At 40.6% G+C, this 27,087-nt stretch overlaps 1 protein-coding gene across 3 annotated transcripts; it reads left to right on the plus strand.

Moving 5' to 3' along the window:
* The first annotated feature begins 639 nt into the window (after positions 1–639).
* RUFY2 (RUN and FYVE domain containing 2) lies at positions 640–26,256 on the plus strand. 3 transcript variants are annotated; one of them, XM_083866824.1, is made up of 18 exons: positions 640–703; positions 3,102–3,275; positions 3,761–3,878; positions 5,075–5,176; positions 6,171–6,294; positions 7,853–7,914; positions 8,484–8,549; positions 10,271–10,337; positions 11,601–11,702; positions 12,156–12,272; positions 13,355–13,522; positions 14,699–14,796; positions 18,619–18,738; positions 20,500–20,629; positions 21,185–21,279; positions 22,534–22,582; positions 23,583–23,660; positions 24,478–26,256. In XM_083866824.1, the coding sequence occupies exons 1-18, from the start codon at positions 700–702 to the stop codon at positions 24,619–24,621; spliced, it is 1,818 nt and encodes a 605-aa protein (XP_083722950.1). In that variant the 5' UTR covers positions 640–699; the 3' UTR covers positions 24,622–26,256. The 3 variants fall into 3 exon arrangements, with proteins under 3 accessions (XP_083722950.1, XP_083722949.1, XP_083722951.1); XM_083866823.1 differs by having other exon boundaries at positions 10,268–10,337; positions 24,478–26,253; XM_083866825.1 differs by lacking the exons at positions 18,619–18,738; positions 20,500–20,629; positions 21,185–21,279; ... (1 more) ...; positions 23,583–23,660; positions 24,478–26,256 and adding an exon at positions 15,664–18,561 and having other exon boundaries at positions 10,268–10,337.
* The last annotated feature ends 831 nt before the right edge of the window (positions 26,257–27,087 follow it).

Consider the following 27,087-nt stretch of genomic DNA (forward strand, 5'->3'; position numbering starts at 1 on the left):
TGCTGGTTAACGTAGCTCAAAAAGGTGATAGGAAAGAATAATTATTAAGCAAAGCATATTGTAGTGCTTAGGACACAGCATCAACTGAGATCCCATCTGGGTGTGACAAACATGCATGGTGATAAAGAGCTCAGTGTGTTTTGGTTCTTTTCATGCCAGATTCACATTCTAGGGCTTTTAAAAATTAAACCCCAAAACCTTATTTTTTTTTTAAATACCAGTTTTGACTCCCAGCATGTTACCTTTGAAGATACTGAACTCAGAGATTTTTCTAGAATAATATCATTTATTTTGATACATGTTATCCAATGCTACAGAATTATTATTTGGAATAAAGAGCAGGGATTGAAGCTTTACGTTACGAGAGAAGGGTAGAGAAGTCTCAAGTTTGTGCTACCTGATTTGCGCAAAGCTCCTGTGCCCGAGGCTGCCCCTGTGGCCGCTGCTGCTCTCTATGCGGGCAGTGGGGCCGGGGGCTGTCGCGGCAGGGCCATGGGGCCGGGGGCGCGGGGCTGTGGCCATAGGGCGATGGGGCCGGGCCGGGGGCGCGGGACTGTGGCGATGGGCCCGGGGCCTGTCGCGACAGGGCCGGGGGCGGGTCCTCCTACCGCCGGGGGCGCCGCGCGGCGCGGGCGGAGGGGCGGGAGGAGCCGCGGGCCCGCAGGGAGCGGCTGCGGCGGCGGCTCCTCCTCTCCAGCCATGGGTGAGCGGGGCTGCGGCGCCGGGAGCGGGGCCGGGGTGGGCGGGGGCCGCGGGGGAACGCGGGGCCGGGGCCGAGGGGCGCGGGCGGGGAGCGGCCCCGCGGCGGGAGGCGGCGGAGCGGGGCCCGCAGCGCGGGCGGGGCCGCGCCGGGCGGAGCGCTGCGGGCTGCGGGAGAGGCCATCGCTGCCGCAGGGACGGCTCCCGCACCCCGGCACCGGCCGCCGCACACGGGGCTCGGCCCCCCCGTCCTGCCGCGGAGCGATGTGGCCTCACGGGCCTCGCCTCGCCGCCCAGAGCCGGTGATGCCGGCGGCAGCGGTGTCACCGCAGAGGGCCCGGTCGGCGGCTGCTGCTTCGGGGAGAGGAGCCCTGCAGAGCTTGTTCCGCCGTCTGTAACACCCCACACCGCCCCCGAGCAGCAGCTGCGATTTAGGATTTCACACACGATGTTAAATTCTAAATCTTGATTTTAAATTAAAAAAAAAATTCAGTAATTTATTTTTCTAAGAAGCAGGTGGAGATAAACATATAGGTAGTCCACACTTTAAAACAGACCTGAAATGCATTTCGCCTCAGAAAGAACAGGCAAGAGGGCTGATAAGTAAAAGGACAGCAGCCATGGAAGTCTGGCTGAGGAAGATCAGCTCCAGAAGTCAAAATGAGGTCACCTGACAAAGGAATTTTTACGATGCCTTTGGGGAAATAGACAAGATATGTAGCAAGGAAGAGATATCCACTTGAAGTCTGCATTGATCCAGGCGTTTTGTGCAGTAACTCTTGTATTTAATACTGCCAGTAGCAAAGCTAATAAAAAAGCAGGATGTCTGCTTTGCCAGCAAAGGCTGCTGTTGCTGCAAGGCTCCACCTGTCCCAGGCAGGGACGCTGTGCTGGTGCTGCTCCTGGCGGGGCTGCTCAGTCCCCAGCAGCTGGGCAGGAAGGAAGGAAGAGATAAAGTAGTGAGCTGTGGCTGCTCACTGGGTACAGTTTTGCCAGGGCCCTGTCTCTCATTATCTGATTGTTTTCTGATGTCTTCTGGGCTTTTCTGTTGAAGTTCTGGGGAACTGTAAAAGCAGTTTTTAAGGCTGTGGCAGGTACAGTCTCAGTTATTTTTCCTAGAAAGCAGAGATAGGTAATGTTTAGTGGCAGTAGGGTAGTTGGGTATTTGGCAGCAAACTAGGGAATCAGAATATTAGAAAGTAGTTTTCAGGGTCTCTAATAACCAGTCCCTAAATACTTGAAGTCTGCAGGAAATGAGACAAGTAATTTCATTGAGGAACTGAGAAAATATCCATCTGTTATGATGATTTGCATTCTTTGTGCTTTCTGATGTGCAGATACAGTTCTATACCATTGCTCAGTTTTGCAAAGGAATGGGCTTTTTTTTTTTTTCTCAGACCCAAGTCTTTAGATATTTTGACACCTGTGTCTCAATGTCTTGAAAAAAAAGTTTCATTTTTTACTTCACTTGTTGGATTTAATTAAACAGTAAATCAAGTCTTTTGTTTCTTTCCAGGTTACTTTGATGATAGTGAATAAACAGAGGCTTGTTTTGTCTCTGAGAAAATAGGGTCTGGCCTGAATGTTTGAATTACTTCATTATAAATGAAAATGAGCTTAAGAATTTCCTGAGCACTCTGTTCTCAGTAGCAGGAGTTCTGAGAAGAGGAACCTTGTCCATTCTGTCAGACTAAGATGATTGTAAAAAGCTATGGATTTTTTTCTGACTAGATTTAATCCTCAAATGTATTTTTGCAGTGTATACTTTGTAATGTTTACCAAAAACTTGATGTTAAAGCAAAACCTTTAATTCTTAAGATTTTCTGTGTAGAAAATACTTTGTGGCTAGATGAGAAACTGACTTTTTAGTATGTAGCATTTCCCAGAAAATGCTCCTGGTTTAGTGGCAGACTCTGTACAGCCTAAGAAGGAAGGCATGTGTTTGTGTCACTGTGCAATTAAAGCTACAGTGGAAAGTGATTATACATAAAAAGTATGATGTCTGCTTCTATAGGTAGGCTATAATACACCAAATAAACCCATAAATTAATGTTAAGGCTGCTTTGATACCATGGGAGGGGCACTGGTTGCAGCCATGCAGCAGATTTGGGAGTGCAGCAGAAGTGCTGTGTTCAACTGCAGTCACTTGGCTGCTGCTGAGACAACACGGTACCAAGGACTGCCAGTCCCAGCCTCAGGTTTTCAATCACCTGTTAAAACACTCAGAATATGTTTTGGATTGGATGCTTTTCTATGTTGTGGTGCTTTATAGCACCTACTGAATTTGTCCTGTTGAGTTCATTAGGCTAAGGTTTGAGCAAGGTGGATGTGAAGCACTTTATTTCTTTGTGTCAATCCTAAAACTTGAACCATAACTTTTTTTTTTTTCTCTGTTGTCTTAGCTGTAAAGGACCCTACAGCTGTAGAAAGAGCAAATTTATTGAACATGGCTAAACTGAGCATCAAAGGACTCATTGAATCAGCCTTGAGCTTTGGGCGCACTCTGGATTCTGACTACCCACCTTTGCAGCAGTTTTTTGTTGTCATGGAGCACTGCCTGAAGCATGGCCTGAAAGGTGTGGAAATTAGTCTAGCTGCATATTTCTCATCCCAAACATGCCATTTTTCTTCCTTTCTTTCTGGAAGTAGATTAAAAAAATGTGTAATGTTGTCTAAAGAATTGAGAAAAATATGTAAATGGTCACCTTTTAAAATTAATAGTGTAATTATTAATTCTTCACCACATATATTTCCACATTTACCAACTCATCCTTTTGTGCAGCATTTGTTCTAAGTGGTCCAGTGTTTACCAACTGCATGTATGTATTTAGTGTATATTTTTAGCTAGACATCCTTCTTATATTAATTTTTTCTAGCAATTTTATATTCACAACAAAGTAATTTGGGAGTTGGCTTTGGTACTGTGAGCTGCCCAGTATCTCAGTTAAGAGTTGTCTTGAACTCTGGACTCAGCAGTTAACCCTTTCACACACCAGATATTATGAAGGAAGCTACTGCAGTAATTTAAATTAATTCAGTTACTTGATTTTTCTTTTCATAGTGAGAAAATCCTTTCTAAGTTACAATAAAACCATCTGGGGTCCTCTGGAACTTGTGGAGAAATTATATCCAGAAGCTGAGGAAATAGCAGCAAGTGTCAGAGATTTGCCTGGCCTTAAGTAAGTAGTATTGGTAAAATGCAGCAGGAAAATAAAGGACTTGATTGAGAATCTGCAGGTGTCTCATGATTTCATTTGGCATTAATCAAGCCTGTGAAGAGCCAGCACATGATGTTGGGGGAGAGCGCAGGTGAATGGAAGGTGGATAACAGCAATGCAAAAAGGAGCAGGTTGTATATCAGGCACTCTGCAGTCTAGAACTGCAGCAAACATTAACAAGTGCAGTCAGCAAAGGCTGTATCAAACCAAAGGGTGACATGCCGAAGAGGAAAGAATTAGGCAGCTTTTGAGGTTCTTGCCTGCAGAGGCCTACTCAGCTGTGAATTTATTCTCCTCCCATTCCACTGAACTCTGCTTTTGTATTTAGCTTTATAATTGACCATACACGAAATTGCAAAAGGGCTTGGTTACACAGATTGGTGTATGGCAGCATAAGGGTTCTAATTTACAGCTTTAGACCTTATCTAAAGCACATAGGCATGTAAATTATTATTTACTCTTGTGGCAGGCCAGAGGAAGTAATAACCTTTGAAGTGTGTTACTGTTGTTCTAACACAGCTTGCGAGGGGCTTTTCTTTTTCATTTATGTGCTTATCACTTGTAACTGTACAAGCACTGGAAGAGGAAGTTCTAAAGATCCAGAAGTAATTTGCTGGATATTAGTGTTAGCCAGTTACAGGTGTCTTCATCTCTTTCTGCATTGTCTTCCTAAGATAGCACTGAATTTGTACACAATTAAAGGTGGGACTGAGTAAGTGTTGGGTAGAGCCAGAGAGTAGAATTGGGAAGGGAAGCTGCCGTGGTGGCTTGTTGTGGGCACTTGGTTCATTTTCTTGCAGTTCCCTTCAACTCTTAATAAACAAATTGCAGAAAGGATTCTCAACTGTTGCAGACCTTTTACTTCAGCAGGAAACAGGACTTTATCAAGATTATCAGGCTCTTTTGCATTCTATACTCCTGTTTTTCCAGGGTCTGCTCCCAAGCTCAGTTGACTTGAAAACCTTCCTGTTACCCCAAGGCTTGGAGTCAAGGCCTAAACATTGTGGCTTTCCATGTGGTGGTGCTCAACTCATAGTTCAAAACACCCCTTCAGAAACATCAATTGCTCCACCAGTAGAGTGATAAGGTGTGAAAGCCCATGATTTAATCAGTATGTTATTAATTGGGACTGTTTGTCTGGGTGCCCCTTGTTTCAGAACACCGCTGGGCCGGGCCCGGGCCTGGCTGCGCTTGGCACTGATGCAGAAGAAAATGGCCGATTATCTTCGCTGTTTAATCATTCAGAGAGACCTCCTCAGGTAAACAGCTCCTTAGATTTTGGCTGCAATTTATTTTTCGTGATTTAGTCTCCTAAAAAATAATCCCGCATTCCCCCAGTGTTCAGAATAAGCACTGGAGAGGAGGTGACTTAATCCCTACCACTGATCTGCCATTGGCAGGAGGGTTCTTGCTTTGGACTTTGCTTTCACACTTCTGACACTGGCATTACTCTCTTCTAGTATAGCTTCTCCTGTCTGATGGAGTAATTAAAGCACAAATGGAGAAAGATACTTCTTAATTTCAGTTTTGTAAGCTATACATATTTTTAAGACTGACTTTGTGCCTAGTTAACAGTGGTGTGTCAGGATGTCATTGGTGTTCAGCAGCTATGGACTTTTCCAGTCAGAAGACAGTTTGTTGCATAGAAGCTAAAATTTTTAAAGTGCAAGGGGAAGAAAGTGCTCATATTCTGTTTCGTGTATTATTTACATTTTAATAACCTTTTTAGCATTTCAGCCCTTTATGTTTCTCATTTATCCATTTAATCTCTTCCTTGGGCCCTTGAGTTTCAAGCATGTCGTCACTAAATTCCAGGCATTTTTTCACAAAAGGCAATTCTTTTGCCATTCTTCTGTTGCATTGCTTTAACAACTTAAGAGTTGTCTGACTCCTTTTGTTGCAGTGTCCTCTTCAAAACTGGCTATTAGCAGGCCTAGGGAAGAGCCTTTTCTGGGTTTGTTTGTTTGTTTTTTTCTACAGTCAAAGTAAATCTTGTCACCCTCCCCACAGTGTCCCAGCCATCTAGAGCCTAAGGCAGTATCCTTGTTTTTAATAGCCTCTGGGACAAACCATGCACTTTGAATTTTTAAATATTTATAAGTGAGAGTATGGGCAGGCCCAGTTCATCTTTAAGGATGCAGTAGTAAGGCTACAATAGGTGAAAATTTAGATGTGTATGCCACTTATGATTAATTTATTGGATGTATATATAATGAATATACCAGTAAGATGCAATTTTCTCCTTCAACACAGTGAGTTTTATGAGTATCATGCACTAATGATGGAGGAAGAAGGAGCAGTTATTGTTGGGCTCTTGGTTGGGCTGAATGTGATTGATGCCAACCTGTGTGTGAAGGGAGAAGACCTGGATTCACAAGTAAGTCCATCCAGGTAAAGGAATGTACATGCAATCCATGAGAGTTTTCTGTTCTTTTCTTTGTGAATTTTCTTACTTTGGGGTGGTGACTTGTTAGAAATCCTGCTAGAAACTGTTCAGGGTGTGATGATCCAGCCCCTGGATCTCTGGGGCCTTAACCTTATTATCAGTGGGGTCAGCCCTTTAAATGAAGATAATGGTCAGAGTGCAAGGGTGCAGGTTTGTGCTTTGTCCTCAAATAGGAGTAGTGAGGCAGAGTTCTTTCCATGTGACTTGTGTGACCCATCCTTTCCCTCTGTGGGACAAGTATAGTTCCATGATCAGTTTACCCTGCTTGGTTCATTTATTGTGGTTCTGGAACATCATAGGAACGATACAGGATCCTGAAAAAAACACTCTCTTATGACCTCCGAAGAGGGTGAGTACTTTGATTTTGCAAAGCAAGACTTGGAATTCTTCCTGTTTTGAATGGGCTTTGACTTTTAACCCTGACCTTTTCCAAGAAATTATTAACAGATTCTGTTTAAAGGCAGCTGCACAGGTATTTGTAAATAAATGTAGACTGTGCAGCCCTGACTGGGTTTTTTCAGCTTCTTTGTGGAAAAAATCATTGTAGCTTAAGTAGTTATTACTGTATTCATATATTTGGTGAAAAAACAGTTCCTCTAGGAAAGAGAAGTTACAGCTAATTTGGGGTGTGTGCTTTTGAATCACATGGTTAACTTGTCCTCTGTTGTTTGTTCTAGTTACTGTTTAGTGTGTTTCAGGCACTGATCTCGTGTAAAAGAGGATTTAACATTGAGAGGCCTGTATTTCAGAAAACTTACCAGCTTGCTCTTAGTGTTGAGAATTAAAGATGTGTATTATAGACCAGAAAGTCTGTTGCTAGCTACAGCTCTGCTGTCACTGGATGGCCTTGCTGCATCAGAGAGAACACTCAGTTTGAGAGGGTAGTAGTATCTGTGCAGATGAGATTCTGATTGCAGTGTGTCCAAATCTGACATTTGTAAAATGTCCTGAATAATTCTGTTTGTGAAGAGTAGTATAAAGAGGGCACCTTCTCAGGGAAGCAGCAGGTTTTATTGAGCAAAAAGGCAAACTTCTGAACCTTGATGGAAGTCACAGCCAGGAACAGAGTTTTGATACGTTAAAAAAAATGCTACTCAGTGGTGAAATGTGTTCATGCAACTGGAGGGAATTGAAATAAAGTAACTGTTATCGATAGAACATTTTACCTTATTTATGAGAGATGGTATTTTGCTTTAATAAGAAAAACATGTTTTTAAAGAGTTGTTGAAGAAGAGACTTTTTAGAAAAGACATAGGAAGACCAAATAGGGTCCTGACAGGAGAGCAAGCACTGTATAAACTAAATAAATATTAAACTTAGTAAAATCTTCTTTAAAGTGTTATAGTTCAGGTTTCCCAGCTTCTGGCTGAAACTGGATAAATCTCCGAAATACTGTAACTGAGATTTTATCAATTACATAAATACAGGACTGTAAATGTCAACAGTAATTATTTGTACAATATGAAACTGTACCTTTGCTTTCCCCTAGGTTGGGGTGATCGATTTCTCTGTGTATTTGAAGAGTGATGATGACATTGGGGGTAAAGAAAGGTATGTCCTCACAAAATACCTCCTATTTTGCGTGTTAACAGACCATTTCTTGGTGGGGCCTGTTCTTTTAGAAATAAGTCAAGCTCCCCAAAGGTGAAATTTTCTGATCCTGAGAAAAATGCCTCAGTGTGTTGTTCTGTGTTATTAGCTGGAAGATTTGCAGTCTGAAGCAAACCTCAGCAGTATCACCTAGTGCCTCCAAGTAGTGGAGGCTTGCCAGGTGGCAGGGAAAAGGAACCTGCAGGCCTTTAAGCCCTCAGCTTGAGATTTAGTCAGAGATTCAAAGAAACAGAGTTATGGCAGAATAAATAAACATCCTTATCCTTCCCAGACTGTGTATATTTCGTGTAGACAAACTCTTTGCAGTTAAAGCATTGGAATTTTTTGTGTCTCACTGATATCACAACACACAGTGTATGTTGCCTTCATGAGTGTGAGATGAAGTTGCTTCCTTTCTTTTTAAAAACACAGTTGAGATGGACATTTGCATAAGGTAAATATGTATATTTTCAGTCCATAGTTTAATACATCATTTTGATAAAGTCAATTTTATTTTGTGCTTGCTTTAGAAATGTACAGATTGCTGCAATCTTGGACCAAAAGAATTATGTTGAGGAACTAAACAGGCAACTGAAGTAAGTATTACTTTGGAGTGTGGGCGTCAGGCCAGGCTTACAGGTAGATCCCTTTTGTACCACAACTTTGTGAGAGAACTTCAGAGAAAGAGTTGCAAATTCTCCATTTAGACTGAATATTTAGTGAAGTAGGAAAAGACACTCTTCTGGAGAGACTCAGGAAGTGTCAGTTTTCATGCTTTTGGACAGTCAAAACCTTTATTCTTCAAAGAAACACAAAACCAACAGGCCAAAGTGATGAAGGTCCTCATTGTTCGTAACTTCACAGGAATGAAAAGCTTGCTCTGCATTCTGATGGTGTTCTATTTAACAGCTTGGCAAAAGTGATTTTGAATGTTCTGGTGAATCCTCATGTTTTTATTTCTTTGCCTTTCAGAGTATATTAGTTTGTGGCTTTAGTGCCTAGGACTGAATCTGAATAAGCTCATTGCTTGCTAGAATCTACTCACATGTGGTAGGTTGTGGTTCCCATTGAAACAATTTTCAGGGAAGCAGCATTTTCCTCTTACTTTGCTGGATGGAACAAACCTAGTCCACCACTATGTTTATTACTGTGTAAATAGAAGAACAGTGATTTAAATTCTCTGAGGAATATTGTACAAAATTAAACAGTCTGAGGAGCTAAAAAACCCCAACACACCTAAACCAAACAACAAAGCCAGAAAGAACTTCTGTAGAATCTGTAGGAAGCTGATCTAGATCCTTTTTGAAATGCAATCACCTTTTAAAATTTGGTAATCTGGATCATTGGTTACTATAAGGCTCCTCTTGGAGTAGGATACTCTGCTCTGAAATGGTCACTGAACAGAAACCTTCAATGGCACGGAAAAGCTGAGCACATCAAATATGAGCAAAATGAAAGTAAAGGAGGACAAAGGAGCTACCACAGTTAAATGCAGTGGTGTTTGTGTTATGTCATTATCCAGGTGAGCCTCTGTGTGTTCTTGCACACCGGTTTATGCATAGAATTTCCTGCCAGATCAGCTCTCCTATTTTATTTCTGTTCAGCTGTTTGTGTTTAGGCATCCTAAAATGCATTAATCTCTCTGCCCTGCTGTTCCTAATGAACTGGCAACTTCTGAGGACACCATAGAGAAATATGTAAAAAAGTAAATGGTGTTACAGAATAAGTTTTCTGTTGCGCTGTGTGTGAAGTGCAGCCTAAAAACAAAAGGTGCTTCATGCAGAAATAGGCAATCAGGTTGTGGAAAATGCCTGGATGTAGTTTGATACTATAAAAAGCAACAAAGTAATAAAAGGCAATAAAATTCTAGCGAGACTCCCAAATGAAGTCAAGAAGCATCAAGAAAGAAAGAGCCTGAGGACAAATCTCAAAAAAATGCAGAGAAACAAATGATTTTATAAAAGAAATGTATTTTGGAGTAAGAGAATATGGAGAATGGTTTTGTTTTATAGGGGGGAACTCATTTATCTTTTGGATGCAATATAGTTGTGAGGATAAAGGAAAGGGAGAGTGCATGAGAAGTTAGAGCCAACCAGGAGTTTAAGTGACAGAGGTGACATTGGGAACTGGAAAAAAGTATATAGATGTTGAACAAAGGGGAATCATTTTCCTATATTTAGGAAAACCTCCAACAATGGGAACAGACCTCATAGCTCTTAACCATTAATCACTGTACCTGGCATTAAAGCTTTTGAGCTTGGTTGAATGAGTTTTGATGTAATCTTGAATAGCATTGTTTCTTTCTGCTTTTCAGTAGCACAGTTAGCAGTCTACATGCAAGAGTTGACTCACTGGAGAAATCAAACACTAAACTTATTGAAGAGGTACTTTTATTTTGAAGTAATTTGTAGCATATTGTTTTCTCTGAAAGACTGTTTTTCTAAATATACTTACATTATTTTAAGCCATAGAAGTTCTGTATAATATATTACTTTATTAATATAAGTTTAAGTTCTGTATAATATATTCAAGATACCTTTATTTTGGGCTAAAGAAGAGGGGCAGCAGCTGCAGGGATTTGAAGTCAGCTTGCCAGGTAGCCTCTAGCATCAGTACATTAATTCTGCAGAACATTGCAATTGCCAACTTTGGACAAAACGAGAAGAGAATCCTTTCTTAATGCCAGCTGTCAGTCTGATTTGTGCAGATGACTAGTCTAGAATGGATGACACCAGTTGCTACCAAGACACAGAAAGTAGTTCACCAAGCAATTTCTGTTCCAGTTCTCAGCTTGAGCCAAAGGATTGTTTCTTTCTTGTTTACTGGATGCTGATATACAGCTTTTAGACTTGTCTGCCTCTGGGTTTGTGTTTATAGCTTATATTTCTGGTTATCTTTGATGCTTGACTACTTTCCAATATTTTTATCTTTATAAGAGAGAACACCTGTTTTAGTTAATGAAGTGGAAAATTGAAAACTCTCAATTCAGCTGCTGAAGAGACAGCTAGCTCACCCTGGGAATAAAGTATCCAGACAGAGTGAAAACATTTTTTTCTGAGTGTTGATTCTCAGAATATTCTGGTTCTTTTATAAACCAAACTGTCCATGTATTTTGATCCTTTGGCTTGTAATTCTGACATTAAGCTATATACTGTAGGGCCCAGTTTTAAAGTGTCATCTTTTGTAAGGATGTTTGTTTTTCATGTAGGGGAAGCTTTCTTATATAAGCTGCTCCATATGATATATGAAGAGACCCAAAAAAGAAAATGTAAACAGGATAAACTTGAAGCCAAGTGGAAAGAAAAAGTTGAGGACGAGGAAAGAGAATTGAGTTACAATGTAATCTTTAAGTCATAACGGAGCAATGAAAAGAAAGCAAGCTCTAAGCCAGTCATGAAACAGTCAAATATCCTGAACATGCTGCTGCTGTGTAATGAAAGTGACTCATTGTTAAAAGCAGGAGCTTTATGCTTTCTTTAAAAACAGCTAATCCTCTTTTGTTTGGCAGACAGGGAGACTAGAGCAGAGAATGTCTTGGTCTTGCCTTAATCAGAACATGTTTTTCTTTATTTCTACTTGCAAAACTGGTCACAGTGCTTTTTTTTTTTTTTTTTTTTTTTTTTTTTTTTTAATTTGTTTATTTTCAGTTAGCGATAGCAAAAAACAATATAATTAAACTTCAGGAAGAAAACCATCAATTAAGGAGTGAAAATACTCTGATTTTAATGAAAACACAACATCATCTAGAGGTATGTTAGTTTTACCACTTTTAATACTGTAATATGTGATTAATTTTTGTTCAAAAATTTGTACATCTCAACTTCAAGTAAGCTTAACTTGTCCAAATCTGAAAAAACTTTTATGAGGGAAAGGACTTATTAAATCTGTGGAACTTTCTAAATGGCATAAGTAAATTAAAATTCTGGGACACTAGATTGTTTTACAAGCATATGTAAGTGTAGTGTATTCAAGTGACACCAAAGGGGGACAGTACTGCAGTGCTGATGTTCATTTTGCTGCTTTTACTCAGTTCTCATTATCAAACCAATGGCCCCAGAGCAGAATCAGCTCTTTCCATGTTTGTCCTGTGCTTGGAGGGTGCCTTTGTAGGTTTTTCTTCATATTCCCCACAAACGTTAAATTTATGCCATTTAGCTGCAGAACATATGTTGAGTAAAGACAGAACCTCTGTATCTTTGTAGGCAACTAAAGTGGATGTGGAAGCAGAGCTTCAGACCTACAAGCACTCAAGGCAGGGCTTGGATGAGATGTACACTGAGGCTCGCAGGCAGCTCCGGGAGGAGGCCCAGCTGCGGCAGGTGAGCCCTCCCTGGCACTTCTGCACAGCCCTCACTGCAGGAATACTGCTACTTCTGTTGACTTCAGAGATTTCATTTACTTCAGGAGCCTTTTCTCTGCCTGCCTGTTGCAGCACCCCTCTTGTTAGAGGGTAGAAATGAGCCGAGACACAGACTTGTTGTTTATCACAGCATGAAAAGGGTCCTGGTTTATTCCTCTTGACAGCTCAGCCGTCCTGACTCCAACTATCCACTAACTCTGCCTGCAGCAAGCCCCTGCTGTGGGTTTCCCTTGCAGCCTCTGACTGCTGGTTATTTCCTGCTGAACTATTGACTGCAGAGATCAGTGTGCAGACTGTGACTGCAGGCTTTTACCCAGATAGACTGTGACTGCAGATTCCAACAGCAGGCTCTAACTGCAGCCCCAGACTGACCTCACAGCAGTGATTCTCTCTCCCCAGGATCCTTCTTCATTCTTTTTCCATTCGTGATCCTTCATGATAATCCCTCCCCAGCTAACCCACTCCCTTTTATCACACATACCTTTATTGGATATAGCTTTGACTCATCAGGGGTGAGGCTGTATTGGGTAATTAATACAGCTGTTAATGTGGGGCAAGGTCACTTGTACTCCCTTTTCCTATAACTGCCTGTAATATAAGGGGAATTTTTACAGAGCATCAGTATTTCCATAGTAATATGGCTGAAGAACAGTAAAAAAACAACCATATATTTCTTTGGTAAATTTTTAGGTAAGCTTTTAGCAATACTGTATGCTCTCTATCTATGCTAAATCTTTCCTATGAAAATACAAATACTTTGGTTCTTTTTTTGTACTTTGTAATCAGTACTAAGGTAACTCTGTACAACATTGGCAGGATAATTTCTTATAATGTGAGTTACCTTCTTCCAAAGTTAAAAAACCCTATTGGTCAGTCAGTGTATGAGTGTAACATTAATGGATAATTTGCAAAGGTAGAGGGGCAGAATTTCTGAAGTGGCAAAATAGGTGGTGCTGCAGCTCTGTTAGAGTTTTAAAACAGAAAAAACTGATCCCATAATTATTTAAATCCTTTGTGTTTTATTGTGCTTGTGTTTTATAGGATATGGAGAATGAGCTTGTGGTTCAAGTTAGCATGAAACATGAGATAGAGCTTGCCATGAAGTTGCTGGAGAAGGATATCCATGAGAAGCAGGACACCCTCATTGGCCTTCGGCAGCAGCTTGATGAAGTTAAAGCAATTAACATGGAAATGTACCAAAAGCTGCAGGTAAAGGGACATTCTGCTGTTAAACTACTGCAAGGATCACAGAGAGAGAAATGCATTATTGCCATTCTGGTCAGTTGAATGCCTCTGTTGCCTGCAGTTTTGGTTTCCTTGTGTTTCTGAGGTCAGCTTGACATTTTGGAACATTACCTATGCAATCATGGTTTCATACAAAGAAGTTCTTAAGGCAGTCACTTGCTGCATTTAGGGAAGAAAAGAGCATGAGGAGAAGATCATGGCCTAATAATATCCTATGTGAAATAGAGAGAGTAATAGTGTCCTGTACCAAGGACACTTTTTTGGCCTGTGTTGTATAAAAAATCCAGAAGAATGTAGGCATATAGTGAGGAGTTGAAGAGAAGCCCTGACCTTCCAAAGTAGGGAAAGGAAGACTAGAATATATTAAATGGAAAAAGCTAATTACAGTTTAGGGTTCTTTTTAAAAATCTATTATAACAAATTAAGAAAATCTCTTGACAATGAAATGCCTTTTTTGCAAGATTACGGATCTCAGGGACCCAAATGCAGTTAACAAATGACCAAATACTAGTGAACTATTTATGCAAAACATGAATTTGATTTAGGGAATAAATTATGAAAGCAAGCACTGGAAACAAAAAATTCAAATCTGTGGCAGAACGAGGGAAAAAAGTTAGTATGCTGTGGAGCGATAATTGAAGTGATGGAAAAAGGATTCTACTTTCCCATCTGCAAATGGATCAGAGGATGGGGACTATAAATAGAGCTGGAGAGAAAGATCATGAGATAGAATGTTCTCCAGTGTTAGGATCCTGGGGGGGTTGATTTGTAGGAGAAACTTGGTCATTTTTCTGGAATAAACTCTTTGCTCTTCACTGGTAAGGTTCTCATGGGCTTCTTGGTCAATGAATTTAAGTTGACTTCTAAAGTGATTAACTAAGGAAGGAAATCAAAGGGGAGCATTTATACTTATTAAATATTAAATAGTATCTATACTTGCAAAGTATAAAACTACAAATTTTCTAGGCAAAGGATTTTACATACTGTCCTCAAGGATTTTTAGAAGGCAATCCTTAAAGAGAATCAAAACTTGAAGCCATTTTTACCATTTGCCCCTTTAGATACTGAAGAAAAAGCCCCTACAAAGTAATGGTGCAATTATTAAAACCAATTTCAGTTTTAACCTCTTTTGTAATACAGGTTTCTGAAGATGCTATGAAAGAAAAGAATGAAATAATTAGTCGATTGGAGGATAAGACCAATCAAATTAATGCAACTATGAAACAACTAGAACAAAGGTACAGCCCCATCTTTATTTCTCTTCATTCACAACTCCACCCCCTGACTGCATTCCTACAGTTGCCATTGAAACGTAATTTTCAACTGGAACATTTAAACCAAACCTTCCTGAAATTTCTAATTAGTGCTTTGCTGTTTGGACTGGTTTTTTTTTTTGTTTGACAAACACACTCACTTTAAATACAGACTTAATCTTGCAGTTTTCTTCCTCTACCATCTTTCTTCTGGTCCTAGGTTTTTATGCTGATATCAAAAGCTGCTCTTTCACTTGTTGCAGAATTCTGATTCCTTATTGCCTACTTTTTTTTCCCCACCTGAATGAAATGCAATAGAAACTGAAGCATTAGTCTGGCTTATACTTAAGCATATGCTTAATATAAACATTAATGCCTTCAAGGATCACTGGTTGTTTGCTGAAGCTGCTATAATTGTTGTCCATTATTTTGGAAGTGTCATTATTTCAATGACTTTAAGAGTTTTCATGCTGAAAGGTTGAAAAGTGAAAGACTGAAATTCCAGAATATAAATTTACATTACGGTTAGACTGCATGTACTACATAATATTAAGATGTGATTCACATATTTTAATTTAATGGCCTTATATGCAACATTGATCTTTCTAATTGTAAAATTTAACATATCCATAAGCCCTGTCATGTTGGTGTTTGACATGTCGTTTTTTTCATTTAAATCTGATTATGACAAACATGCTTATGTATTAAAAAAATTAGTGACATGAATATTCTTTTATTGACATCCTTTTTTCCTCTTTTTTCTTTTTCTTTTTTTTCTTTTATCCCAATTTTTGTTTTTACTGTTTTGCTGCCTTCATCTGTCTTTGATTTTTGTCCACTGCATTCATGAAGTGACAAAGATCTCTTAACTCAAACTAGGACTATTGCAATGTCATTCGTCAAATGTGCCAGCAATGAGGCTCAGCACCAGTACAAACTTGTCAAGGATATATCATTCTGAAAGCTCCTACAGATCTCTTATGTTATTGCTGATAATAATTGCTGATAAAATAGGACTACAGCATTTTCCAATTAAAACTTGAAAGTGGTACTAGAAATCCTGCACTGTAACTGATCGTAGCTGGGTTCTGGTTTGTTTTCTGAAAGAACATCATCTCCGATCTCACTTTACCCCTCCTAAAAAAAAAAAAAAAAGAAAAAAAAAAGTAAATTACTGCACTTATATTACGCAAATGTAAGCTAGTTTTCTAATGCTATTGAATCACTTCATTGTCAAATTTTATTTTAAGAGGTTAGATATCTTTACTTTGACTGTACATTTTTATGACACTTGTTTCTAAGCAGTGATTTTCCGGTTCTTTGGTACTAAGAGATTTAAAAAGTAGCCTTTCTGGCTAATACTTCCCTTCTCCCCTGCTTATTCCTTTCACTTTTAGGCTGTATTTATCCCCAAAGCATGCTCTCTGTTGGGTTTTGTGGTTGTAACTAACACTGTTTTCTTGAGGAGTTGGAGGGAGGGAGCTGAGCTCTCAGAAGGATGGATGTAAGAGAAGAGGGTGGTGTCCCCATCCGTGTTCTGTGTGTGCAGTGAGGGATTGGCAGCCTTTGGGCATCCCACAGCTACAGCACAGCTCCACCTCCCTGATGTCATGGGGGGGTAAAATACTCTCATAGAGTGGAAATGTGTTTGGAGCCTGATTTGTGAGGGACTCCAGACAGAGCCAGAGTGCTCCAGCAAATTCTAGAGCTGTGACTCCTGCCTAGCACAGCTGTACTTCGAGGTGGAGCAGTGACCAGGATTTACAATTAGGGCCCGGATCCTGAACCTGCCTAACCAGTTTGTCAGCTGAGGATCCTGCCTGCCTGGGTCTGCACTGAGATCAACACCCATGTGGGTGTTGTGCCCAAACCCTTCTCCCTCCCTCCCTCCAGCCATCATTAGGCAGCCTTTACAGCTCCTGTTTCTGCTGGGAGCTGCTGCTTGCCTGCACTGCAGAAGGAAGAGTTTAGGCTGCTGACTGCCCTTAATACATTCACTGATGTTTGCTCTGAAGTTTCTAGTGGAAATTGGCTGGGAAAATGATCTTAGAGTTTTGCAGCAGAAGGAGATGTGTTTAAAAAGTGGGGACAGGATGCAATAATACAGAAAGAGTTTCTACTGCATGGTTATGCACTAGCTTATTCCTTGGTTCGCAGGCAGAAAGAACCTTTAACATGAGCTGGCTACTGAAAAATAAAAATAAATATCTTTCATCTTCAAAGAAAACCCAAACCAGAAACACTGCATAGAACAACATGAAGACCAGCGCAGAAATGGGAGTCTTATCCACCTCACAGTCATCTATGCAAACAAATATCTGCTCCAGTATCATCTGAATGCCAAATCCAGCTGCAAACTGCAGCCAGCTCAGCATCTACCTGAATTTCAGCAGTGCAGCCAGCCCTGCTGCTGGGCTGGGGATGATGCTGCAGCTTTTGGGTAGCAAGTTCCCTTTCTGCCTTGCTTATGGAAACAACTCTGCAGTTGATTTTGCGATTCAGGGAAGGGTTTAACGTGCTTTTGGTGTTGATGTCTTTCTTGTGTGGCTTCAGTCAGCTGAGGGAGGGACCTACTTTTTCCCAATATTCTTCTTCCCATGGCTTGGCCCTTTGTGCACTACCATTGTGCCAATGTGACTGGCAGCATTCTTCAAGCCCCTGGGATAGTTGAGTGAGATAATGCACCCTTGATAAGGTGGTTTAATTCCAGCCTTGTTCATTTGTTTACCAGCAGCTTTTGGAAACTCCCTCTGGTGCAACTTCATCAGCAGAAGCACAAATGCAGACATATTGCTGACACATCTTCTTTTCAGCTGACTCTGGGAGTTGGGAGTCGCTCTGTGTTCAGTGAGCTGCTGGGCAGTGAGAAATCAACCATTTCACTGATTTCTCCCACCACTTACCTGAGAGGCCCTTGAGACACTTATGGTGCATCAGGTGGGGCCATTTACTGGGATTTTACAGGCTCTTGTATTCTCCAGACAGGTGTAACCATGATATAGCACAAGTCTCCTTCTAGTACATTTACTTTTGTTACAATACATCCACCAGAGAGGAACCACAGTGAACTGATGCATTCCAAGGGGAGTGTCAGCTAAACAAACCTGGAATTCAGAAAGAAAAGATTAAATCAAATAACAATCCCTTGATTTCCCAGTTCATCATTTTGATTTTTGTATAGTATGGAGCTTTTTGATCCATTGTAAGAATGCATTATTTTTAATACAGACTATTTAAATGAGTTATGATGTAGCTGAAGTAGTTCTATAAATGTAGTGGGATCTGTCAGGGTGTATTTTGTTGTATTAGGCTAGTCAAGTTTTTTGCTGTCTGAGTGCAGTGCTCTGTATGCAACCTTCTGCCTCAATTGTTTTGAGCTGCTTTTGCACAACATGCTCTGCCCTGTCTTCATGGGTGATTAGTGCAAGCCAAGTACTTTTACACAGATTACTTGGGGGTAAAAAGAGCTTCAGAAATAACATGAGCGTATGCTAAAGGAAAAAAGAAAAGCATCAACTTAAATGCTTTGATTCTAAAATATGTATCATGCTTTGGCACTTGTTATTCATGAGCATAAAATAAAACAATTATTACTTACAGTGATTACTCTCTTACTGTATGCAAACCCAGGAGCTAAGTTCTCTAGGCATTGTATGGATTTCTCGTTTGAGTTTGTGAGTTTTCCCCAAACTTTGTTTTTATTTAGAAATGTTTCTATTTCCCCATTTTTCTTTTATTTGTCTTCTTCACCCTCTACACCCTAGTTCTAGCTTCAGTTTTACCCAAAGTTGATTTGAATTACACCAGATTGCAGCAAGCAGAGAAGGCTCAAATGGACGCTGAGGCTGAGGATGAGAAACTTAAACAGGAATATGTGAATAAATCTGAAAGCCTGCAGAACGAATTCTCCCAGAAGGAGAAACAGCTGTGAGTATTTCTTTCCTGTTTGGAAAAATGCATGGCAGTAAACATTCTACATTGCAATATGTCCTCTGTACTAATTCAGGCTACTTGTTGTTAAATTTACATTCTGTTGAGCAGAATGTAAATACTAAAAATCTTCATGTCAGGTACTGGCAAAGCAGAAGATATGTCATTCCAAGAAAGCCAAGCTGGCTTTAGTACCTCTAAAATGACATACAGCTTGAAAGGAAGGGGAAGAACAGCATCATTTCTTGGCTAAAAGTGCCAGCTTAATTCAGGAGGAAATTATTCCAAGTGGGAGAAAACACATAGTGGAGTAGTGGTTAAACACACTTTTAACAAAGCCCTCAAGTATGGAGTAGTGTAGACTTAAACAGAAATGGCACAACAATAGTTTGATCCAGCTTAAGGATGAAGTAGAAGTGCTTTAGCTACCACTGCACAGGAAATAAAAAGTGAAAAGTGATAAAAGTTAAAAGCTAATGTAAAAGCCAACCCTCTATTCTTTCTCCTGTTACATCCTTCAGTACTAATTTAAATCAGTGTGTAATGTTAGAAGCTCCCTGTAAGGACAGATTTCCCTCTTTGGGGAAAATAAAACATCAGTTATTGAAGTAAATCTTTGGCACAAAGATTGGGGCTTAAAAAATTAGTGATTTCCAATCCAGTTATTAGCCCTCCCCTGCTTCTCTCAAAATTCTGAATGTCAATCCACTTGTTCAACTGTCGTGACAAATGTTCACTTTACTACCACAGTCACCTCTGCAGATTTGGGCAAAAGAACAGTTCAGACCCCAGCCTTAGAATTCTGCAATTCTGAAACCTCCAGGTCATGTTCACTTCTTTTCCAGCCAGATGCTGAGGTAGTGTCCCAAAATGTAAGTCTTTCCTTTAAAAGTGGGTTTGGTTTGAAAACAGGAAAATTAATGTGGACGTAGGTTTCCCATCAAAAGACCTTGCATGAATACTCTCAGATTTTTTTTTTCCTCTTTTCCTGTGTTGGCACAGTTTAGATATAGAAGGTTGAACAGTGTGCTTCCACCCTTTGGTTTCTCCCTACCATTCTAAACACCAACTCTGCCATGAAACCAAGAGTAAAATTCCAGCTAGAATGGAGTCTTCTATCAGAGTAGCCCTAATTATTTTAAATGAAGTTCAGATAAACCAATAGAATCTACATCCCTCTTTGTGCTAAACCTCAGCTGTGTAGAAAGCTCAAGAAAAATAGTAATTTAAAGTCCTTCCTCCTTGATCTTCAGTTCTGTTCAAAATGCCATAAACCTTAGTCTAAAACAGAAGATTCACATCTAAGGGTGTAAAATTAAATAACTGATACTATGGTATGAGAGATACCTGCAATGATTGTCTGCATCACACTGTGGCTGGTTGGTTTGGTTTATTTTAGAAACAAGCTGTATAAAGTTAAGGGGCTTTGCCTTATGCATATTTTAAAAATACTTCAGAGTTTTGTGGTTAGTCTTCTCTTACTCATTTATTTCAAAGGTCAGCTCTTCAAAATTATGTCATATGCCTGGTCCTTTAAATAAACTTACATTGGAAAGCATTTTTTAAGTGACAGTGCTTTGTTTATTACATTGATACCTAAAATATCATTATATTGACATATTATTTCTGTTTTAGAAAACATGTAAGTTAATAGTTTATTATGATAATAGTCTGTTGCACCCAGAAATAAACTCAGTTTTGTTTTCAAAAGTGATACTCTTGTGCACAGTGATTTTTGTTTTGTTTTCCCTGTTCTAGGCTTCAGCTGGAAACAGATTTGAAGATAGAAAAAGAGTGGCGGCAAACCCTAGAGGATGATCTTCAAAAGGAAAAGGAGATTGTATCTCATCTGAGAACAGAGACCCAAGAAATAGTTAACCTTAAGAAAGTAAATTCTGCAGCAGATTTTGACTAGTAATTTAGAAATTGACTGCAAAGTTAGTTATGGACTTGGACATTGTATTTTAAAGAATTTCTGCAAATAGATAAGAAAAATGACATTAACGTATTCTCACAAATAGAGTGAGGAAAAAAATGGGCTTTTTACTCCCTATTTAGTCCTCAGATCAGAACTCTGTACTTTGGATAAGGAAAAATGAAATCCTTGTTTTCCCTTCTCAGTTGTGTTGAGGGCTCTGTCTTCTCACTGTGGGCTGGCCCATGGCTCCCCAATGCTCCTGGACTCTCCAGTCAATCAGATTTATTTTCTTCCTGGAGTGGGCTACAGAAGCAGAAATGTTTCTTTATCTCTTGGCATCTAAGAGTTTAATCTTGAGCAGTTGCTGTTCAGATTGTGTTTAGAACCTTACCAGTGTGAGAGATCACTCAATTAATTGGCTTTCTCAGTAACATCAGCTTCAGTAGGAGCAGCTTTCTAGGCAGTAGAGAAAACACAATCTGAGAATCATCTGGTTTCATTTTGTTTTGTTTGTTTTGTCTTAAGGAGTTCCTTAAACTTCAGGAGAAGAACAAGCAACTGAAAAGCGTATGTGAGGACCAAGAAGCTGCTCTTCAGGAACTGGCATCCAAGCTGAGCGAGTAATTTCATTATTCATGATGACTTAGACATATTATTTTTGTCATATACACTTGAATTAAGAAAAATAGTGGGACAATGTTAACGAATATTAGACAGTATATGACAATATTATTGTTATTTTGATGACTAACCAGTTACCAAAAGTCAGTGTATCTAGTTAGGTTAGGCCTGTTAATTTTTATTTTTGGCTGGTGGGGTGGCTGTGAGCTCCTGGGTCAATGACAATGCTGTGAACAGCAAATCCTGGTTTGAAAGGCATTAGGCTTTGTTTTGCCGTGGGAGCAGTTGTCTGGTTTGCCAGGTGTGGCATTCCCAGAGGAGCCTCAAGGAGAAGGTAACAACTCTGGCTGCAGCAGGGCAGTGCTGCTCTTCCCACACAACTGCTCACTCACTGCCCCACCACTGGGATCAGGGAGAGAATTGGAGAGGTGAAAATTGGAAAACTCATTAAGGGTTGAGATAAAGACAGATTAAGAAGGAAAAGAAAAGCCACACATGGAAGCAAAGCACAAGAAGGAATTAATTCTGCCCATGGTTGGGCAGGTATTCAACCACCCCCAGGAGAGCAGGGCCCCATCCCATGGAATGGTGCCTTGGGAAGGCAAAACTCCATCACTCCAAATGTCCCCCTTCCTTCTTTCCTCCACTTTCTATACTGAACATGATGTCCTTGGTCTGGAATGTCCCTTTGTGCTCTGTCCTGGCTGTGTCCCCTCAGTTCCATCACCCCCAGTCTCCTCCCCAGTATGGCCCTATGGGAGCAGGAGAGGCCTTGGCTCTGTGTGAACTGCTCAGCAATAACAGCAACATCTCCGTGTTCTCAGCCTGTGATCAGCACAGATCCCAAACTCAGCCCCTGGGAAGCAGAGGAGCTCCAGCCCAAGCAGAAGCAGCACAGCTGCCTGGTCTGCAGAGGATAGAAGGGGCACCTGGCCAGCAGCACCCTCCTTATTGTCACGTGCTGTTGAGGCTTCATTTAATGATCTCTGTCTTCTCAGTAGTTTTGGTGTGATTTATGTGGCTTTGATGCCCTGTAGAATAACTTTGTGTGTGTCTCCTGTGAGTCAGTTCTCAGTGGGTTGGCACTGGATGGCTGTGGGGTGGCTGCTTCCTCCAAAAGGACATAACGTGGTCTTGTACTTTGGTTCAAAGGACTTGGCTTAAAATTTTTTAAGTACCTAAACCAGATTTTTAAGTTGTTAAAACGTAACTGACCATGTAGAAGTTTGAAGTAGCATTATCTTATTCTCTAGATCAAAGCTGAAAATAGAAGATATAAAAGAAGCAAACAAGGCATTGCAGGTCAGTAGCATTTTGAGAAAATAAACATTTTTTTTTAAACTGTTCTTCTTGAAATCTTTCATAAGCATGAGAAGACTTCTCTCTAACAGCAGCTGCTCCAGGGAGACTCATTGTATGATCTCCTCCAGTGGGAGAGAACCACAAACTCCCTGTAACCCCCTGGAAAAAATCCATTTGCTTTTGATTTTCCTTGTTTGATGCACAGCTGTGCATTTTGGCCCTTTCCTTGCACTTCTGGCCCTTCTGTAATTTACAGAGTGTATCTGGAACAAAATGTGTGGCCAACTGAGCTTAAACTGCCAAGTACTTCTCAATGATCAATAAATATTTGATCATCCAAGGAAATAAGTTAACTTGTATCATCAAAGCTGATCAAATATGTGTAATGTCAGCAGGTTTGGGACTTTCTTAAAGACAGCAGGGAGCACTTGAGAGCAGAGAATTTGTCTGCACATGTTTGATCATCTGGTGTGTCACCTGACATATTGCTGCAGTCCTGGTAAAGGGTGTCTGAAATGGTCGAGCAGACTTCTGGGTTTATTAAGTGGTTTAAACAGAAGGAAATTTACAATCCTCGACACTCTTCTGTTTTTTTTTTTTTTTTTTTTTTTTTTTTTTTTTTTTTTTTTTTTGTTTTGTTTTGTTTTGTTTTGTTTTTGTTTTTGTTTTTGTTTTTTGCATCCGTGCATCTTGAGGACTGTTCCTATGTGATGCTCAGGGACATCAGCTTCACTCTGAGGCTTGGATGCCTTTCTGCTCTTCATTGCCCAGTTTCACCACCTGGAGCATGTTCTCTCTGCACCTATGCTTTGTCTTGTCCCCCAAGGTTTTGCAGTGTTTTGGAGCAGGCTGTGCTGCTTTAGAGTCTGTGTGATATTACCCTGGTCCCTGGGCACTGAGCATTCAGGCAGTGAATGTTCTGCTCTTGATTTGTCTTGTCCTCTGGAGCCCAAAGTTTAACTTCACCACGTATGTATAATTATGATAATTTTGTCTCCAGGGCCAGGTTTGGTTGAAGGACAAAGAGGCCACTCATTGCAAGCTGTGTGAAAAGGAGTTTTCACTTTCTAAAAGGAAGGTAAAACTTTAACAAGATTTCTCCCAACCTATTTACAAGTATTACGTAATTATTATTACAAGTATGATGTAATTATTAATTATCTTTGAGGTGTGGCATGAGATGTCGATGCTTAGGCGAATGCTGAGTTATTTTTGAGGTATTTTTCTAGTCCTTTCATACATACAATGCAGCTGGGCCCTAATTTCAAAAGAAACGGTGTCATGGTGAAGTTCCACAAAGCAACTTAGTTAAAAATTACTTAACTACATTGTGGAATTATTATCTCAAACTCTTATCAGCTCTGGCACTGTTAGAATTTGACGTGTGTAGGAGTATTTTAATGGCTTTTTTAATATGCTACAGTAAGAAAACATGAGTTTATTGTCATTTCAAAATAAAATATGACATTAATTTCCATGCTTTATTAATAGGTGCAGGAAGTTTTCTTTGTCTTCTTATGTTAAATCTCATTTAGCTACCTGACAGAAGCATCCACTGTTTCAGACATCATTGCTTGCTCATGCTGTGTTTTTCTATAGCAGACTACATTCTTAATCCAGGGTTTGAATGAAATCTTCAAAGAACATATATATATATATTTAAATGTCTAGAAAGACCATGTATCTGTGGTGCAATCCTAGACAAACATCACTTATGTGGGATTGCATCATAGTTTGGAATGTAGATAAATTATCTTTTGCAAACTGACTGCTTGCTCAGACCCAAGAAGTGAAAGGAATTTACAGCTTGGATTTCTCTGTGTGTATTGTTTGTTGGGATCCAATGACCAAGTACTTTTCCATTGTAAATTTTTGATCTTCTGCCCCTGATTTAGCATCACTGTAGGAACTGTGGGGAGATCTTCTGCAATGCCTGTTCTGACAATGAACTGCCTCTGCCCTCTTCACCAAAGCCTGTCCGAGTCTGTGATTCTTGCCATGCAATACTTATACAGAGGTGCTCTTCCACCGTGCCATAAGATGTTTATTCATTCTGGTGTTTAGCTCATTCTGTAAAAACCACAGCACCAACTACAGAATGTACAGCAGTATTTCCAGACCTTCAGGTAAGCAGTGTAGAGTTGCACTTCCAAGGTACTGTGGATGAGTTACTTCTCTGCTTCCTGTTTAAACAAATGGAGATAGTGGGACCCAAAATGCACATCTAAAAAGAAAAAAAAACCAAACCAGATGGGTCTACCAAATGGCTCAGCAGCTTTTTTGGTAGGAAGCAGGGCAGCTTCTACAGGACACCCAGTGTTAATGTGTATTGGATGAGTATTTTAGTTAAGATGATCTGGAGAAAGGTGATACTCTTACAAGCTAATGTGCCACAAGTCCAACCTAATTCTGTTACAGAGTGTGCCTGTGATAGGCTGTTGTGAAGCAAAACCAAGCAGTAGCTGGTTTTAAATTGTACTGGAAAAAAGTATGGCAATTAATGTAGTGGTCTGAGATGTTATTGCCAAATCCCGTGTATTTGTTTACTTGTTCCTCATTAGCAGGATTTGATACATCCAAGAATTTTGCACTGGCAGCTGCTGTGTGCAGTCCCAGGTCTAAGGGGAGCTTTGGTTAGCCAGGGAACAAACAGTGCCTTGGGGCACTTGCTGAAGGAAAGTGTGTTTTACTGAAAGATTTTTTCACATGAACTATTAATTTGATATATCTGTGTTTCCACTGAAAGAGAGCTGTTCACCACAGACTCTTGTCTGACATTGTCTGTAACCTTGAACAAGCCTGTGCATTATTTTCATGCAAGTCATGCTCTCAAGCTTGTACGTGTAGTCACTGCATAGCTCTAGAAACCACCTAGAATGACTGGGATTAAACACTGGGAATCACATCCCTTGTGTGTTGGACAGGAAGCTTCTTCCTTACTTTGTCACCATCTTTCTTAAACTTTCAGAGTTGGTTCCTAAACTTCATTTTTTTTCCCAGAGCACTTTTGAGCCCTTCTGAGTTTAACCAGTCTTGTCACTGATGGTAACTTTTGCTGGAACATAAAATCCTTGTTCTTCCTGTAGGCAAATAGAAATAATATCCTTTGAATAAATTGCCCTCACTGCAGTGCACCCTCCTCCCTTTAGCCACTTCCGGCATGGGCTCCTGGAGCCTCCATGCTCCAGAATTCCCAGCCCCATAGTTCCTTCAGCTATGGATGGGCTTGGAGTGGCACTGCTAACAGCAAAAGGGAGACTGCCAACAGGTCTTTTAGTGTCCTTGCACTTTGTTTAGATTGGCTTTGTCTCTGAGGATAGGGATTTAGTGAATATCCTAAAAGCTAACATAGCTATTCTTTTTAACACCTCAATGTAGTTGCTTATGTAGCTTTTGTAAAGCAAAATGTTTTTAAAATGACCTGATGTAACTTTTTGTAAAATACCACACAAATACTTGTAAATCTGTAAATAACTTTTGGAAAAAAATAAATTTAAGTTATCTGCAACTTAATTAAGAGAATAATGTCACTTAATTTGAATTTGCAGTTCAGAGTATTTGACTTGTTCATGTTGCTTAGAAAACTTTTGCCTGTGCTGGGGAGTGGGGTACCCTGCCAAAGGCACAATGAGGTGCTGCTCAGGTGCTCCTTGAGTGTTTCCAGGTGGGTTTTATGTGGGGCAGGCATGGAGGCAGCAGGGTTGAATGCAGGATAGAGATGGTAGGATAAAGCTAATCTGTACTGCTTTAATAGTAACTTGTCAAAAGGGATGCAACTAAACAGAAATAATTTAAAACAGGCAACCTTTTAAAATAAGAATGTAGTGCACTTCCATAACATGCAATAAATTATTACTTAACTGCCATTTTTCCTCCCCTCTGTGCTGTCCTATTTGCATAGGAGAAGTGTGTAATTATTCAGATTGCTATTACTGACTGCAGGTAAGACTTCTGCCTTGAACAAAAAGAATGCTGGATGTTCCATATGGTTTCATTTCCCTTGGCAGCAAAATACGTACCTGGCCTGCTTTTGAGGTTTTTGCACACCACTGACTAATGCTGTATCTTTGTCTTTCTGTAAAACCCTGCTCGAGTCTAAATCCATCTCACAGAGCATAGGGAGAGCTGTGGGGTACCCACGAGAACCTGGAACTGTTCAGCCAGGATCACAGCAGCACATTTTTCCTCTTGGGAAATGAGGCGACTTCTGCCTTCCTGCTCTGGGGGCGTTCCCAGGTCCCCAGGGGCGCTGCTCCCTTCCTCTGCTACCACCCCGCTCCGAGGGCTGAGCCAAGCCCAGGGGCTGCGTGCCGGCGTTTGTTCCGTCGGCCCGGGAGCGAAGGGACCCCCGGCCCTGCCTTGGCAGCCTCGCATGGCCGCTGCCCCGGCGCTGCCTGTCAGGAGCCGAGCCCGCAGCTCCCCGGGGCAGAGGCTGCGGTACCGGGCCATGAAACCGCAGTGGCCTCACGGAGCGGGCACAGCTCCGCTCACGGCCCGCAGGAACC

The sequence above is a fragment of the Zosterops lateralis genome, assembly GCF_965231275.1.
Source record: "Zosterops lateralis genome assembly, chromosome: 8".
NCBI classification, from domain to species: domain Eukaryota; kingdom Metazoa; phylum Chordata; class Aves; order Passeriformes; family Zosteropidae; genus Zosterops; species Zosterops lateralis.